The 18,874-nt window shown below is 36.2% G+C and overlaps 1 protein-coding gene across 2 annotated transcripts in view; it reads right to left on the bottom strand.

The window, feature by feature from the left end:
• ANKS1B (ankyrin repeat and sterile alpha motif domain containing 1B) overlaps positions 1-18,874 on the bottom strand; it is a 411,850-nt gene that overhangs the window by 251,055 nt on the left and 141,921 nt on the right. For both annotated transcript variants that reach the window (XM_059846720.1, XM_059846716.1), the window contains one exon: positions 7,582-7,762. In XM_059846720.1, coding sequence (XP_059702703.1) covers positions 7,582-7,762 — 181 coding nt within the window. The remainder of the gene's footprint in view (positions 1-7,581; positions 7,763-18,874) is intronic.

The following is an 18,874-nucleotide window of genomic DNA, read 5'->3' as shown; positions in this document are numbered from 1 at the left end:
AGAGAGAGGATTACATCAAATAATACTAACATTACAATGGGAGAGCAAGGAACAGAAACAAAGAAAGAAATTCAGAGAGTTGCATGCAAGAAAGAGAAACAAGAATTGTCTTTAATTTCAGAATGGCCTTAGGAGAAAACATATTTTTTTTTTGTTACTGACTGGTATGTTATACAGAGAGCTTTTTGTTTTTCTTAAAACTGGATATCACTAATTATACCCAGAGGACTAAAATTTCTTTTAAAAAAAACTGGCAGATTTTTGCTATTTCCTTCAGTTCTAATAATCTCACATATGGCTTGGAAATACAGCTGGTGAGTAGAAAGCTTTCTAAAAGATGCAAAGGAGAAGAAGCAGAAAAGCAATTAAATATGAATAAGAGGACATGACATAGGAAAAGAAAAATATATTGAAATGTAAGATAGGATATTCTAAATAATGTTACAATCAGTTTAAGTGCATTCTCAGGGCAAAAGAAAGCTGTACCACAAACAATATTGTGAGGAATTGAAGACTGAGACATCTTAGTGCTCTTCGCTCATTGCCTTCGTCTCACAATGGCAATTCTTCTGACTGATGAAGTGACGAAGTTTTCAAGAGCATCCCTCCACAGCTTGGTCAATCTTATTTACAAAACATCCAATGAAAAGATAAGGGAACAATACAAGGCATGGTGACAGCCTAAAGACTAAAAAAATGTCTCTGCAAATGGTCCTACTACAAGTTAAAGACTTATTTTGCTTCTGGCTCAGTAAAAAAACCTAAACCAAAAGAGCAAAGGAAAGAGCTGATGAAGATGACAATCAGATAAATATGAGTATTGTCTACAGTTACTCTGCTTCTAGAGATGGCTAAGAAGTGTAAATGACACATTACAGAAAATATTTCTTCGTTTGACCTTACATGTCAGGATAGTTATCACACCTGGAAAAAGCTATATTAAATATAGATAAATAACATTTTTAATTACATTGCTTCTAACAACTGCACTCACAACCTCAAAAGAAGGTTCCTCAAAAGAAGGTCCTTCAACAGTCCTTATTGACTTAATACAGTAGTATCTGTTGCTCCTTCAGGAAATCATTTAATGGTGTGATGAAGCACTTATTTATTTGTGCTGACACCTATCAAAAAAGGGGATGTATGCAACTAAATGAAGTGTAAAAGATTTTAATAGTTGCAGATAGACATGTATACAAACATGCATATATTGCAGTAAGCTTTACATTATGCTTACTTCAAAGGCAAGAAAGGATTCAGAGAAACAGCTAACTGCTAGACCTGACAGCAGTGTAACACACAATGCTCTTAAGGATCCTGAGGGAAATTTTCCCCACTTTTAGGACAGTCTCTAAAATTTTCATCTCCAGCATCATCACAGCATTGCTCTATTTCCTGCCTTCCTCCTTGCCAGACTGAGACTTAAGAATACAGGCTTTCAAAATTAGTAAAAATAACTTAAGTATCAGAACAGATTTTTTCCCATGTATTGTCAACAATAGCTAACTGGTTTTATTCAGAGTAAGTAAATAATGTGAGTGAAAAGAGCAAATCCTGTGAAGAATAGCCATTTGAAGAAAGACAGGCAGGCACATGGCTCAACACATGCCTTTCCACATGTGGTCAGATGGTTCAGAATTTGATTTGAAAAGAGATAAGCTGTTCATGTCATTCCTTGTTTGATTAACACATCCAGTGCTATATCTGACAACAGAGACTCAAGACCCATCTGCAGTTTAATTCCCTCAATATGCTTGCTACAAATTGTTTTATTTTCATATTACTTTACCCTTCTTTAGCAATCAGAATGTCCACGTAGTGAGTGACATATGAGACAGTATGTTTGGAGAGTAGGTTCACATGAACAACTAAGTGGGTTTAGCCCAGATAATTTCTTTAAGCCTGTGAAGAGACTGAATGACAACACTGCAGAGGCATTACTGAAGGGCTGTCATGAACTTTAGGTTGGAATAATATTGTTCATTCCAAGGAGATTGCCTTTAAGTTCAGGTGGCATGAGATTCAGGGGCATATTGTATCTAATGTTTCATGAAGGCACTAGCACAAAACAATTTCTTGGAAAAAGGTATACTGTTTTTGACTGGAACAACAGGAATTGGTTTCACCCACAGCTTTCCAGGTACTGCCTCAGAAGACCTTTCTGCCACTACATTTTTGGATGTGTTGACATATTTGTAACACTGAAATATAATTACAATGAGCTGCATGAAATTAATTTCTTTGAAACTGGACTGTGCAAAGACAATAATAGTTAACAAAAAGTAGTTTATAATATTCAACCCTACATTTCTCTGTTCCCTGTGGGACAGACTGCATCTTGCCTTGGATAACTGTGCAAAGGCTGAAATTAGAAGCAGCAAAAACAAGGGCAACATAAGGAGACCTCAACATGCTACATCTGCTGGACAAGTTAATTAGAACAAAAAATAAACTGTATGAGACAGTACAGCGTATGATCCCCAGTAGCAGTTCCTGGAATAGCTCTACTATGTCTTACTAATTGCATTCAGTTGAATGTAGCTACAAATTATAGGGGAAAACAGATAATTTTCCCAGATGAAAAGGTTCAAATTAACCTGTTTTGAAGAATGCCTTGGCAGAATTTGTTGCATTGTAATCAAGATGATGATGAAGAAAACTAAAAACCAGAGAAAAGAGGGCCTGCATTTGACCTTCAAAGCCATTTCATCTGGAAAAGAGTTTTCAATCAATGACAAGTTGGTACAGACTGGTAATACCATTTTTTTTAGATATTACCTCACTGGATGTACAGGTGTCTGGATAAAAGAGGTTGGAAGGCTTTATCTACCAAAATTTGTTATTTTTCTTATTTCATTACAAGCCAATATTTTCCCCTTTTTCTGTCACTAGAAAACCATGTGTTCTTTTGCTAATTAGTGAGGTTTTGTTAACAAAGACAGTGTACCATGAACTTGCATACAGCACACCCAAAAAAATGCACTGGCAATAAAAGTTACTTTCTTTTTCTTGGTATTCCTCTCATTTTGTATTTCACTTCTAGTCATTCCAAAACTTCTTATAATTGAAGAAACAAAGCTTGAAGAGTCTACATAGACCTCAGAGTTTGATCTTTTCATATCAGCTCTTAATATATGAGACACTTAAATGAGAAAGTAATGTTGACAAATACGTGACCTACTTTGAAGAGTAGCTTTGCTATTGTCACATAAAGTAACATTCCTGCACCAGAATAAATTCTGACTGCATAAAGAAATGCAACATAGCCAAGAATTTTAGGCCTGATCTCTGAAAGAAGTTTCTAATTCTAATAGGCTGTATTTCTTCATTCTCTCAAACGAAAAAAAACAAAACTACAAGTTTTGAGCTTTTAGGGCTACTTTTGCTTCTGAAATAGGGCTTGTAAGACAGAAAAATTTCATCAAATATGTACTGTAAAGAAAGATCTGAAGACAATTATAGAAGGAAACGAAGGTGTGACTCAAATACAATTTTTTCAAAAGTAAAAGAAAAAAAATTATAGTCTACACATTGAAGATTAAATTCTTGAATTAATTCCAGGCTGTTTTAAGGAAAAATGTAGCCTTCTTAGATGTATTAAATGCCTCTCACAGTCAAAGAACATGGCATATAGAAGCAGTAACAGCTACTTTAAGGTCCTCTCCAGTGGAGACAGCCTTTCTAACTAAGTGATAAACTCAGTAAATACTTCTCAGTACCACAACAAGATGAGGAAAAACTGTATCCTTGTTTACAATGAATGGCATATTGAACTTATTGAAAATGTACAGATTTTCATGGGCTGAAAATAAAGATTGTAATGAGATTACCTCCAGACATCTGCTGGCATTTTTACTGCATACATGAATCTGAGTACAAACCTATTTCGTGAGCTGAAACAGAACAAGAACCTCTGGAGAACTGTCTTTTTAATTTCATGGCCCAATTATACTTGGGACAAGAAGATATAATGAAATTATATGGGTTAGAGAAAGATCCATTATTTTGACTGATCAAGTAAAAATGAAAAAGAAAATCATCCAGACTGACAGTTTCAGCTGCAAGTGTTGATTGTGCCAAGCCAATGTTACCAAAAGGCCACAGTTTTGTTGCCTTCCATCTTTAAGATTTACAGTTTCAAGAGAACTTGAGGAATATAGAAAACAAGGCAGAGAGATCTCTTAGGCAGGCATTTCCCTGAAAGCCCAGGCTGCCCTCTCCTGGAGTGAATTATCTTGCACATGGTTTTTGCTCATGGTCAAAGTAACATGAAGAACATCTCACAAACAACAATCACCTGATTATCACATATTTAATTTTTCATGTGTGTTATTTTGCAGAACACCTACTAAACATGTATTCAGATGATGAAGAAAATCCCATGCATCTTGCTGGGACAGAGTTGCCTACAGAAACGACTCCCTGTGCAACGAAGTTGTCTCACTTTTAGTACAGTAACTTATTATACTACGATGTGTAGTAGCTGATATTACTGGAATGCACTGGCCTCTAGCTTCAGGTGAAATGCAATGCTATGAAAGCATGACCATTCACTTGGAATTCAAGAATGCTTCTCTGATGTCAATGATCTAGCACCATACAAAGCCCTGAAAAGAGGTCACGCCAATGCTGCATTCACACAGTCTGCCCTACACATACTGGAGTGAGAGAAATGTTGCCAACTTGTTGCAGGTTCTTCCACCAGGTAAAGTTCAAAACAAAGGACAGAAGCCTTATTCTTCCATCAGGAAACCTGATATTAAGGTATCTGCTGCCATCCATGCATACAACATACCTGGTTTGTCTACTGTACAAGGCTATCTGATGCCAAAGCTGAAGCACATATTTACCATTGTATGTGGCCTGTTCTCTAGAAAATTAATCAGAAATGTTGTCATATACTGTCATTCAGATAATATGTCTCAGATATTAAATATATCTGCGAAAGAGTTCTGTGTTTTTCTATTTGATAAAAATACACTTCTTAAAAATCAGGACTCCTGTTTCAATTTAGGTGATGTAGGGAATTAGCAAACACCAAGAGTAAAACTGTGATCCCCAAACATTGAAAAGGAACCATCAACAACAGGTTGGTTATTCTTTGGTAGCAGACTACCTCTAGACTACCTGAGGTAAGGATAAAATTTTTAGAATAATTATTTCTTGTATTCATCTCTCACTTTTATCTGAATTATAATGAATCATTGCAAAAGAAGAAAACATAAAAAACCCTTTAATTGGGTAGGGAAGTACGTATGCCTTATTTAGATGGAAGTTTATGATTTAGAAATCCTGTAAAAAGCATTTAAATTGTTTCACTCAAATGCACACAAATCTTCAATTAAACTAGCCAGTATTTTAAGATGCAGACTTTCCACAAATTTTCAAAAGGTTATATTTAGGTCATATGATGAGTTGTATTTGTTGTCACTGTAGATCTTGAAAAGAAACAAGGGGCTTTTCAGTGAAACAACAGCTAGGTAAAGCAGAGAAAAGCTGTAGCAGAGCACAGAACACTGTTTCTGCTGCTCCTTGCTGACCATTGCTACTCCAGGTTCAGCCCTTTACATTTTAGATAGGAGACAATTCTTAAACTCTTTTCCAAAGGAGACAATTTTGGTCTGTTTCTTCCAGATTTTGTTATTCTCTTTTCATATTAGTACTCCTGGTCTCTTACAGAGTTACCACGCATCATCTATCAGTAAGGAGTCAAACAAACTAAATGATCAAAATAAAATATGGGTTTCTTCATTCAGGGTAATATTGTGTCTAATACAGGATCCTATATATTAATTAAATAATTCTAGGATACCAGCTGAAAATGGAGGACAGAATTGTAATTTTACTGTAATTATTTAATTTACTAATGCTAAATTAAGGATTACTGATGGTGAAAGGCACTATTGAGAAGCTTGTCAAAGATGCCCTGAACTTCAGTCATTTTGCCTTGTTATTTTTTCTTAGCTTTCTGGTCAGAGATAAAAGGAAATTCGGCTTTCACTCAATCCATAAATCAAATCATCCACAAATTGGAAGCATAAAATTCTAAGAAGCATGACCTTATAGTCCCAATCTCAGATAAAATTAAATGCAGTAATTAGAAGTTACTGAGTGCAGTCCATTGTAGATTTAACCAAAGAAGATAAGAGTCAAGCAAATCCAGATACTATGAAGAACTTTAACAGAATTGTGCAACAGCAGAAATCTGGAGAAATTCATTATCTAATGTCAGTGCATGTTCTTTCTGTTTTCTTGACTTTGCTTTTAAACATCAAGAAATATTTAGTATCATTCAACTACCCAGAATAAAATTGTGATTGCTGAGGATAATTTACCATAGGGAAAAAACCAAGTAACAACTGAAAACAACCAAAACATTAAAGAATGAAATGACCCCAGACTTAGGAGTAGAAGATACCATTCAAATTGTTTCCAGCTAAGTTTGAAAATATTTGCTATATCCTTGATATAAGCACATTCATTTAGTTTCAAAGATGACGCATATTATCTTTGTTTATATTATAACTCAAAAAACCAGTATGAATAATCTCTGATCATTTTAACTCTCTCTTCAAAGAAGATAGGATTTATCACTCTTATTTCACAATAGTTCCCTAAACATATAGTTTTCTATTGTTCTAGCTATAAAATTATTTTTTTAAACTCTACCAACTAGAAATTAAGAGGATTAATCTCATTTCAAGATCAATGCTACAAAAACCAATCGATAAGTTTGCACTGAATTTCAACATTTTTCTTACTTTTATTTTACAGTAATCTACTCCTATTTATATTTTAAATACAATACCCTTTTAAACTTGATCTGCAGATCCCATGAATTAGCTACCGAAGACATTTGTTTCATAACATCAGCTTTCCCAAATACTATACCCTTCTGCCACAAATTTAGCCTAAATAAAGCAACTTTTATATGGAATTTGAAAAGACAAAGGTTAATTATTGTTTTGTTGACAATTTTCCATACTTGAAGCTTTGATCTGTGAAAAAGGAAATACTTTAATCCATTTTAAAGCATTTTCATTATGCAAATATCTGTTTACAGATAAAACCTTCCCCGTTCTATCACTCCATTCAACAGTTATCATCAGAGCAAACACATTGAAGTTTTACTTTAATGAATCCCATCACTACTGAAGAAACAATCACAGCTTCTTAGAAATCTTCCCTTCCTCATCTTTACTGGTGGTTACATAACGATTTCTAATTACATTTTTTCAACGTAAAATTCTTGTTGGAGTATATTGACCACACAATGATGAAAGAAGATGTATGAATCATCATAATTTCAAAAACTACAACACCTAAATTCTAGGCAAGTCTGGAAATTAAAGGTTTCTTATTCAAAATATAATATCCAGGAAAAAAAGTATGTCTCATAATACTGGTCATAAAATTATCAGAACTCTTTGTAGAGCAGTAAGAAAAGATAGCAGGAATAATCCTGTGTATTTATGATAAATGCATTTTCCTACCAAAGACAACAGCAATTAGAAGTTAAACCCAAAGACCTGAAGTTTTATAAAGCTTTGTTGACAGACAAAGTAAGCTTTTTTTCTATACCTGTAAGTTCTTTCTCTTCAAGACCGTATTCCAGAGATCCAAAGGAATAATTAGCTGGACTGATTGCAGGAGTAGAAATAAAACTTGCACAGCCAATGGATGGGTTGATTTCAAAATAATTGTGGCTGTGATTCATTCGGTGAAATTCCAGAGAAGATACTATGGATGTACGCTGCTTTGGCTACAAGAAAAATAGAAGTTTGGAATGAAAAATACAGACTTTTCATATAGTTTGCATCACTAGACATTTAATAAACCTATTTTTCTTTGTTTTTACTTTTTTTATTTGGCTCAAAGGTTATAGTAGTAAAAATCATTTGATATGACAAGTTGTGGTGTGTAGAGATAATTTCCTTCTAAAATCTGGATTAATCTTTATTAGAAAAAAATGCATATCTTCATTCTAATCAATTTAATTCAACATAAAATAGGCCTTTACAGCCCTGCATATAATAATTTCAATCATCTTTTGATAAGAAAGGGAGCTCTTCACCAGCTGCACTGCTGGGTACATCTTGCAAAACAATTAGACCGCTGATGCCAGTATAATGAAGTTTACTAAATAATATCAAGTGCCCATCACTTGAAAGCCACCCTCTGCTCTTTATGCCATTTATGAATATGCCTCAAATATTCAAAGACTGAAATGTCTGGAAGCTTAAGGGAAAAGTGTCAGCTTGAAAATCATACATGAAAATCAAAGTTTCTGCATGAGTTTTCATGCAACAGTTAAACAACTTGGTACTACTTTATTTCAAATATTTACTTTCAAAGGAAACCTCTGAGGAGACCCCATTTAATGGTTGTGCTTTGGATTGCAGAGCAGTTTTAAAGCATGAGAAACTAATTTCTTTTGGGTGGATCTACATCATCAGGTGTAGAAATTAAATCTATATAATGTGTTCATCAGGTCCAGCAACAACTTTTTCACTACATGGACTTGTTCCCATTGCACTGCACTACTAATGCAGGCATAACCTTCGTGGTCAATATTATGGCTTTTAAGCCACAGACCACTGCTGGTCTGCAATGCCATGCTAAATGCACTCATTTGGTTCCATACCCACAATACCCTAACCCCATGATGCTTCTTGCTGCTTCAAGATCAATGACCTGCAACATTAAACCTCTCCAAAACAGAGGAGGCTCTGCATCCACATTTATAGCTGTCTGTATACTTATTTCACAATAGAGAAAAACATCTCAGGAAATTCTGCCCTGGCAAACCAAACCTGGACAAAAATAAAAAAAAAGAGAATAAAAGATGCTTCATCTCTTCTTGTTCTAATATGTCAGGCTTAACATGTTAGAATATTTGTAATGGTCAAAAATTTATTCCTTATTAGTGTCATAACCTAATTATTACCTTTGGGAGCATAAGATCCTCCTTGGACCACAAAGGTATTCACCATCCCTTATCTATTAAATCTATCAATCTATTCCAGTGGAGTGATTTGTTGGTCAATTTAATTTTTAGGTTACAAGTCCTGCAATGCTGGTGTTATAAATACTGAACTAGGCTGTTTTCACTAAAAATTCACCCTTCATACTGGAATGTCAGACAGAAAAATTCAATAGAATTAGGTGTGTATAATGTTGATTATTTCTTCAAGTTGTTTTAGGCATCATGTGAATTAACTGTGTCACGTTAAAACTGAGAAAAAAGGGAAATTTTGGTAAGCATCTGGAATTTATCTATGGTCTATTGAACAGACTTGCTTTCTTTAATAATTAAAACCAGTTTCTGCTTTGAAAGCCTGCCTCCTAGGTCTAGCAATTTCATGGGAGAGTTAAATGAACAGGGAGAGACTCCTACATCAAACAGTGTGGTTGGAAGTCATTGTTTGGGATCTGAGCCAAAATAACTCTCAGATCAGACCAAAAAGATTCGTCTGTATTAATTAAATCTAACTGGCACACTTTTGCTAGACAATAGATTCATGAATGGCCTAATTATTTCTAAACTGACAACAATCTCTGGTCATTCAGAAGTACCTTCCCGGCCCTTTCCCAGGCAATAGTGGCTTTGCAGATTTGCAGGACTTGAACTCCTGTGTTGAAAAGGGGACACTTCTCTTAACATGAGGTGTGGTGTCTGGTTATTTTTAAGCTGAGACAGTTCCTGCCTAAATGGGCAGCTGGAATGGTCCATCTTTGTCTCCCAAAGCAGCTCCAAAGGCAACTACCCCGGCCTTTGTCTAGTCAGCCCTTCAGCCACTGTTTTGTCTGTGTGCCCCTTTCTTAGAGGCAGAATAGCAGCATCTGATACATCACCTGGCCTTTCAATACCTCATTTTGGACTTGGGCATTATTATTACTGATTCAGAGAAACATATCTGTTTCAATATGTCTTTCCAATCTAAGGCTTCTGCAGAGAACCTCTCTCAGCCACTAGTACTGCACAGCATAACACTGCTGCAATATATTTGGAGTTAACAAGGTCCATCCATCAACATGTGCCAATAATTTTTCTACATTAATTAGTCAGGAATCCAGCATCTAAGCCTTTGTAGCTAACTAAGAAACTAGAGGAACTGGAGGAATTTTTTGCACTTTTGCTGTGTCCTGTAAAATGTTATGCTGTTAAAGTACACTAGTTGTTCATTAATATATGCTATCAGAGACTCAGTAAACCAGTTTGTGCTGAGTGCATCTCTCTGCCTTTATCTCTCTAAAGCACTATTTGCACAAAAAACAAACTAACAACAACAACAAAAAAAAAAACCTCAGTAGAAACGAATCAATCTTTTTTCTACAGTTAGGATTAAATTTCATTTCCGATTCCAGCAACCAAATTTCCAGCATAGCTATTTACATGTACCCTAGGTATTTCAGCTCCCAGAGCAGTCAGTTGGGATCTAGATAATAAAATCATGATCTAGTGCATGTACCATCAGGAGTTCAGAGAACAATTCACCCCACTCCAGTCCCCTTGCTATTGATTGCCTTGCCTTAACGCAGGTATCTACCATCACTGCAGATTCCTTAGGGCATCCCACCTGGCCTCCAGCTGCCATTCAGAAGAGTGCAGGTCTCCTGTGTATATGCCCTGTACAATACCCGTACATGTGCGTTTCAAAGACACCTCTATAGCACCTTCAATGACATTAGATTCCTACTTTTAAGTAACTGAATTGAATCCTGCAACTGTCCTAAGCATGATGGGAGATTAGGACTCTAAATCAGACAGAGATTCTTATACACAGAAATGAAAGCAGAGGTGTTTCAGTCCCAGATTTAATCCCACATCCAGCTCACTCCTAAAAACACTCTAGAAATCTTCTAGAATCTGATGCCAAATTCCAGTCTTACTGGCAGTAATTCCTGACTTGGTTTGCTGATTGCCCCTGTCAAAGCCACTGTTTAACTACATTTACCAAGAACTCGTGAGATTGTTTCTGAAAAATTCTATTATTGAACACCAAAACTCTGTCAAGGGTCAAGAGTTCATGGTTGTGAAACACAAACACAAAACTCTGTTCCAAAGAGATAATGCTTCCTTCATTCTTCAAAGCCAGCTTTGTCATTACATGCCTTCCTTGTACTACTCCAAAGGTCTGGACATGCTTAAATAACCCTTGTGAAATTCTGGCATACTTATGGCTTTACTTCACCCCAATAAGCACACTATGTAGGATGCAGGTTTGTCCTTCAATAGATTTTTATTCATTGGATTCATGTGTTTAATTTACTTGTTATGCGTAAATCTATTTAATGACCGATATTTACTTTTTAGGTATTTCTTCACAAATATTATTTCAATTGTCATAATACCAACCTAGAAAACCCTACATCATCCTAAAATAGCATATCAAATCAGGCCAATGAATAAATCTTTTCAATACATAAGAAAAAATGTCAGTACAAATCTTTAAAGATACTGCAATAATAATATTTAAATGACTGTTAAATCAGGTATAATAAACATATTTTCATGTTCAGTCTGCAGTGAACATATATCAATGAAGGATACCCCTGTGAAATAACAAAACCAAGAAATGCATCAAAATACCCATATTGAATTGCTTTTTTATTCAAATGACAAGTAAGAACTTAATCCCTCCATTAATGGAATTTGCATGCAAGTTCTGTAATGCTACCACGACTGGCATGTAACACTATGAGCAGGCAAGGATCATTCAAATATTTCTTACAACATTTAGCAGAGGCAATAGGGCAAAACTCATTTCTCAATTTAACACCAAAATATTTCTTCAGCTTTGAAGTATACTCTGCAATACAAGCTTCTGACTTCACCTTCTTTTACCTTTGGGATTTGAGTACGTAGCACTATCATAGTCTTAAAAAAATTAATTCTCACAACACTTGGTACTATGGCATAGCTAGCTGCCCCATTTTACAGATGCTGAGCAAAGGTATAGATGTTTCCCAAGGGACAGATGTGTGGTTTGTTGAAACACTGAGAACCAATGAGCCTAAGGAAATTCTGCATTTGGCAAAACCTGACAAATTCCAGCTGCTCTATATAAAGTAGACACTGGTTTCAGTTGCTATAATATATCATGCAGAAAATGTATGCTAGAAGAGAGAACTGCATCTACATTCTCAAATTCTAGTTAGCACATAAAACACAGACTTACCAAAGAAAGCAAAAGGCTGCAGCCCCTTCCCGGAGGCTCATCTCACATATTCAATACTGCGTGACTGCACTTATGTGGCCACTAAAATCCCTCATTTTGATACCTGCCCAGATGATTCAATTCTTTCAATTCTCTGATCAACTCACTCCTTTTTCAGAAATTTTCCTTTCTTCAGCGTCCTTCTAAAATCTCATTCTACACACTCATTTTCCTTTTCACAGAAACATAGAATGGCTTGCGTTGAAAGGAACCTTTAAAGGTCATTACATCCAAACCCTCGGCAATAAGCTGGGATATCTTCAACTAGACCACGTTGCTCAGAGCCCCATCCAATCTAATCTTGAACACTTCCAGGGATTGGGCATCCACAACTTCTCTGGACACCTCTCTTTTGTTTTCTCCTATCCATTGTTACATTCCTTCCAAATCTACTTCTGTTACTCTAAAAAGACCTGCACAGTATCCACTTGATTCCAGTTCTATTTGGTGTTCCAAAATTTGATTTTCTGTTTTCTCTGTGGTTTTGTCATCAAGGTCTCTCAAACAAACTCCCTCATGGCTCCATCTCACACTGATTTTACAGTCCCTACATCCCTCTCATTGTCCTTTAATGTATTCAATTTTAACCTCTGTCCTCCCTTTCAAATGCAACTTTCACATGACTTTTATGGCTTCTGCCTTTTGCAGAAGCATACCAGCTTGACATTCCAACATACCATCTCTGTTTCTATCTTTGTCCCTTTTGCTCATGTACACTTACATAGAAGCCCAAAACATTCAAAATTTTCTCAGTAAAATTCAGCCTGTGAGCGGACAGGCTTCCTTCTTTTCTCCTGTCCCCAGTTTGATTTGCAGAAATCACCAGTTCTGATACATTCTCATAAGTCAATGCTGCTGTCAAGAATTATTTGATTTATAGGATCTGAGCTAAGGTGATCAAATAGCCTTGAAATTGCAAAAACTGGAGATTACAATGCATCTGTGTTTGATTTATCTATGTCACCTGGAAGTGCAAGACTACACTGAATTATTACTAGACTACTGAATCAATTATTCTGTCAAGCTTCAAAATACTATGTTGAAAAAGCTGAAGACACATTTTCTTTTTAACATGGTAATACAATTTTCTCTTTTTTCATTTCACAAAACTTTATCTTATATTATGACAACAATTAAAAATAAAATATAGGCAGTTTCAGCACCCATCTTGGCAATCTTGATTTTACTTGTGAATATTTTAATTAAGTTTAAGAGTAGAAAGCAGAAAATACACAGAGGCTGGCACCTAATATATCCCAAGCAGCCACAACAGGAAGCTTGCAGGACCATGAGACTTAAAAAAAATTTCAAAAAAATGCTTTCACTGTTTTTTAGCTGTAGGTCCTTTACGATACTAAAAGCATAATGCATTCTGAAACTAAATTGATTTTAATGACATCATAGTGTCAAAGTCCTAGCAATTTCTTTTTGATTGATTATTAATTTAGAGAAAAACACTGCTTGTATCCTGCAGGACCAGAAAGTGCATATTACCTCAGAGTAATCTCATGGTCCCTCAGAATACTTGGATCACTTCCCTGTCAGTGCCATGCTCAGGAGTGACACAGACTCAGCTGTTTGTGTAGCCTGTGGTCAGGAAGCTGGGCTGTGTGACTCTGGGGGCCATACAGACACGGTGCTTTCTGCTCTCTCCTCTGCACCTTATCCTACCTCTGCCTTAAAAGCCTCTCACTGGAGTAAGTAACTAAAGGTCAGAGGGTTGCTGTCCCTTCTACCCATGGTCTTATCTCAGATGTCAAACCACACTAGAAATAAATAAGAGAAAAACTTGATCTCCCTTAGTTTCTATTTTCCCTGCCTTCTACTTTTATTTTAGTTGAACCCATATTGCAGCTGGGGGTTCTGAGGAGCAGCAATCCCGAATGCCAAAAACTGCAACACCATTGGAACGGTTTCCCTCCTTGATAGATTTGACCAGATCTTGAAGATCCACAGTTATACCTATCCTGGGAAAACATTGCTTGAAATGAGTCCCAAATAGCAAGAGACAAATTTGATAAATAAGAGGAATGTCTCATTCCTCAGATATAAAAATTTTCTATATTTCAAAGATTAAAATAGTGTTATTTTCATTGAAACAGTTGGAAAATGGATGCAAGACTATTTTCTTCAAAAAAAGCTTGATTTCCAGCTGCTAGTATCATCCTCCTTTTCACCTGCAGATTATGAAAATTACTTGCATCATGATATTTTTGTATCATAAATCTTGAAGGGCCAAAGTGATGGCTGTTTTTTCTAAGCTGTGTGCTACAGACAACATGCATGTGTGAAAATGTGCATTATCAGATGATGATAAAGGGTCACTGCATAACTAAGGTGCTCAAAACCCCTTAATACTAACAGAAACAAATGAAAATGCTAAGAATATAATGTAAGAAACCCATGAAGGCACAATAGATAAGGCTTTAATCTTCCATATTCGGAGTATGTCACTGTTTCCAAGTATCATGTGCACTAGGGCAGGGCTACTGGCATGGATTGGTTCACACCCCTACAATTAAACCTCATTAGGTGTCAGAGAAGGCTCTTCAAGGCAGAATTATCTACCAGGAATGGTGCTTGCTCTATTCAAATCACAAATCAGGCCTGACCGTGGATATGTTTGGAGAAAGAAAATTGTACACTACCAAAATTATACCCAGGACTGTGTCCATAATTCAATAGTGTAGATGACAACTCTGCAGAGCTAAAGCTCATTTTACTAGCATTGATGTTCCTTTCAGTATCTGAACTACCTTTAAAAACAGTAGTTCACCTGTTTATTACAAGCTCATATAGGAAAAATGTTCTATATTTCTGCATGATTTGTGTTTATATTGAATCAGGAATCCCAACCGAGAAAATCTCTCCAGGTAGGAAACCAATTTCAACTAACAAAGACATATGCACGTACAAATGACATTCTAAAACTTAACACTCCTCACAATAGAGTGTTATTCTGCTTTAATTTATACTTGTGTTTTAGTATCCTGTTGAACTGTAATTAAATGCACTAACACACACTGTTTGCCGTTTTCATTAGTACCATGTACTGGGAAGATGTGTTTATGTTTTCTTATTAGACCTAATTAAAATATATAAATAGAATTATGTTTTATAGTTACTTGTCAAGAAAATCTCTTACAGTGCATCTCTTTAATAATATTTTGCTCAATGTTGTTATTAAGTAGTCACAGAGTATCCATTATGCTCCAAGGAATTTTTTTTCCAAATATTCTCCTTTGAAGCACTAACACATCTTCTGCCCATGAATGCTGTGGTAAAACAGGTGAGTGTGGGGGGATGTGTGCTGGGGGAGAGGGGTGTGTAGGAATCAATCCTTAGAGACAATTCCAACCATAACCTGTTTTTGTGATTGGTACTCAGTATTCCATAATAAAATCATTTCATAATGTCTGTCCTAATTTCAGTCATGCATAGATTAATTGCTAACCACATCTTAATGGCATTGACAGTATACCTCTTACTCTGCTTTGCTCCCTTTTTTTCAAGGGCTATTTAGGAGCTTGATTTTTTATTCATCATTAGAATGAGAAGACATCAAACTGCATGCAGTAGATTTGTATAGACATTCCCTGTCACAGAGAGAATAATCTGAAATATATTTACATAGAATCAAGGTCACTGACTGCTGACAACCACCTTAATGTGCTTGCAGCCCTAAGAGATACACACAACACTGGAAACAATATTTTCCATGGAAAATCTCCAGACCAGGCACAAAAAGCATGACCACTAAATCTACCCATGTGTGGACTGTAGAATGTATTTTTATTTTAGAGGGTTTGGAGAATGCTCAGCACTTTCCAGAAGTTCACAAAAGCATGTACACAGGAGTGGCTTTTACCTTGTATATGATCCCCCAAAAAATCATAACTCTCAGAAAAGTTTTTTTGGTTTTTTTAAGTCATTGCCTCTTGTGCTAAGCACAGACAGAGCACAAAGTCCAGCACCAAAACACAGCAGCAGCAGAAGTGTGCACCTGAACAGGAAGTACTGTGTGCCTGCACAGTCTTCACAGAGATCTTCCTGGTTATTCCCTGCCTGGCTGAGCATGTTGTAAGTGGAGCTAAGCACAGAAAGCAGCTCACAGGACAAAGAAGGTCCTTGCACCCCCTCTGTCCTGTGATCTCATTAGAGAGTGGAGAGAATTTATTGCATAACATTGTTCTCCAGCCCTCCTTTTTGTGGTAAAATGGAACAAAACAGATTTTCTGTGTATGTGTTGCAAAACAAGCTCAGTAGAGGCAACACAGAGTTCTCATGGTGCTGTGTACTGGTGCAACAACCTCCAGCAGGGATTTCACTAAGCTGCCAGAGACAGGGACGTGCCAACTCAAGCCAACCGCGACAAGGCGTGCATTTCATTTGTGAACAACTAAGGAAACCAGCATGGTGCTAGTACAGGGGAGGAACCAGGGAGAAATAGGTTCATTGTTTCAACATGGGGAAACAGTGACACTAATCCCCTTGAAAATCCCTTCTATGGAACTATTAGTTCTGAAAATTTATTTTCTGGAACTGTGATTTTCCAGAGTTTCCACTTAGACGATTTTTGTATGATTGTTTGTGTTCAAAGTAATTCCTGCCCCTACCAGCAAAAAGAATGATAAATAATTTCATTGAATGCAAATTATTATCACTTTTTAAGTCAGCTAGGGAGGCTCTAGAGCACACATCTCCTACAGACGGTCTGTCCATTCACATCCAGGCTGGCACAGGGAGTGGAATGTCCTGGTCCTTGGCTTTCCCTATGCCTCGATGAGCCACAGATCCTCTGGTTTGACAGGCACGTTGTGCATGCAAAAACTGCCATACATCTGGTAGCCCAAACAAGTGGAACAGGTCTATCAGAGGCTACACATGTCCTGCAGGATTCTGCCAGCACTTGGAGAAAAAGGAGACAATTTCTTTTGCTTACAAATGTTTAAACTATTAGCTGCTACTATATTCATAGATGTCTTAGCCAGATGAATGAGGAGCCATAGATTGAATTGCAACTTTGCTTACAAAGGTTAAAAAAAGATAAATGGGAAAAAAATTTTGATTCCTGTAAAGACAGCATGTCCATATTGATAAGAAAAAAAAAGATATTATGATGAATAGATTATTGCAGATCTTAGCAATAAAACAAGAAAGAACAAGATTATGAAATTTCATCATGTCAGAAACACTGAAATTCTTTTTTTCTTTGTCCTCCTATCAGAAAATCTCTTAATAGTATTGAAACAACACTTCTAGGAAATTGGGTTATTCACATAAAATAGGCAAAATACTAATTCATGATAGATAAAATCAAAGAAACTTTTAAATAATCCACATTTTGACATCAAAAGCTGTACCTACAGTAAGCCATTTGAAACATATCTTAAAAAGACAAGAAGAAAACATGCCAATGTTGGACTATATTAAATAACTAAATTTAAAGGTGAGAAGTCAGAATTCAGTTTATGAGCATTGGCCCAAGATCCACAAGTAAGTAACACTGGCAAAAGAAACACTCTTATATGGAAAAGGTGCTCTTTCTCCCTCTATGAACACAGTTTATTTTTTTAAATGGAGCTGAACAAATAAATAAGGAGAAGCTTACTAAACTGAGTAGCTAACACAAAAAATACATGAAGCATCACAAGCAGTTTAGTTTTGTTCAGACTTCATCCAGACTGAGAGTTACATGAACTGTGATAGAACAAGATCCATTTTACTATCACTTTCTAAAATTACAGTCTGATAAGGTAAGCAATATTTTACTCTATGTATTACTATAACACTTGCTATATTATCAAGTTAAAACTTGATATTATCAAGTTAAAACTATCAAGTTAAAACTTGAAGGAAACTTATCTACTTGTTCTCCTACCTCATCTTATTTTGGATCCCATGTGCTGTGAATATACACAGCAGCATATATCCTTCACTTGAAAGTGTATTACTTTCTCAAAGCTTCCATTAATTAGCAATTCAAGAGTTAAAAACTTAGTAAGTCTCATCTGGACAATCAGAAAAAAAAAAAAGACCTGAGCTAAATTCTGTTTACTTATTTTCTGCATATGTGCAACTTTTCAAAAAACATTTTTTTCAGAGACTGACCATGAGAAAATTTGAAAAGAAGAAATTCATTTGCAAAATACTAGATCACAAGTACAAGCCACAGCTAAGGTGCACAGATAGAAGAGATACTGACCCCTGAGATACACAGACCCCTGAGATACTGTTAAGTATGCCAGCCTCAGGACTGAAGGTAGCAGAAGTGGGTGGCACTGTGGCACTGAACCTAATACTCAAATACCTCCAGGGATGATGATTCCACCAGGTGTCATCCATTCCAGTGTGTAATCACCCTTTGATGATTCCACCAGGTGTCATCCATTCCAGTGTGTAATCACCCTTTCTGTGAAAAAATTCCCCCTTACCTCTAGCCTAAACTTCCCCTGATGCACCTCAAGACTGCATCCTCTTGTCCTGATTGAATAGAAACACAGTGTTTCTCCTCACTGCTGGTAAACCAGTATATGTACAACCCTACACGAAAGACAAGTAAGGCTGCAAATAAAAATAACTTTATGTGTTGAAAGGCCAGACTTCCCTGGCAGATCCATCCAAGCTGCCAAGGCCTGCCTCGTGCAAAGACG

Source organism: Haemorhous mexicanus, chromosome 5 (genome assembly GCF_027477595.1).
Source record: "Haemorhous mexicanus isolate bHaeMex1 chromosome 5, bHaeMex1.pri, whole genome shotgun sequence".
In the NCBI taxonomy this organism is placed as follows: Eukaryota; Metazoa; Chordata; class Aves; order Passeriformes; family Fringillidae; genus Haemorhous; species Haemorhous mexicanus.
Note: the sequence above shows the minus strand (reverse complement) of the source record. Positions and strands in the feature narration are given on the sequence as shown.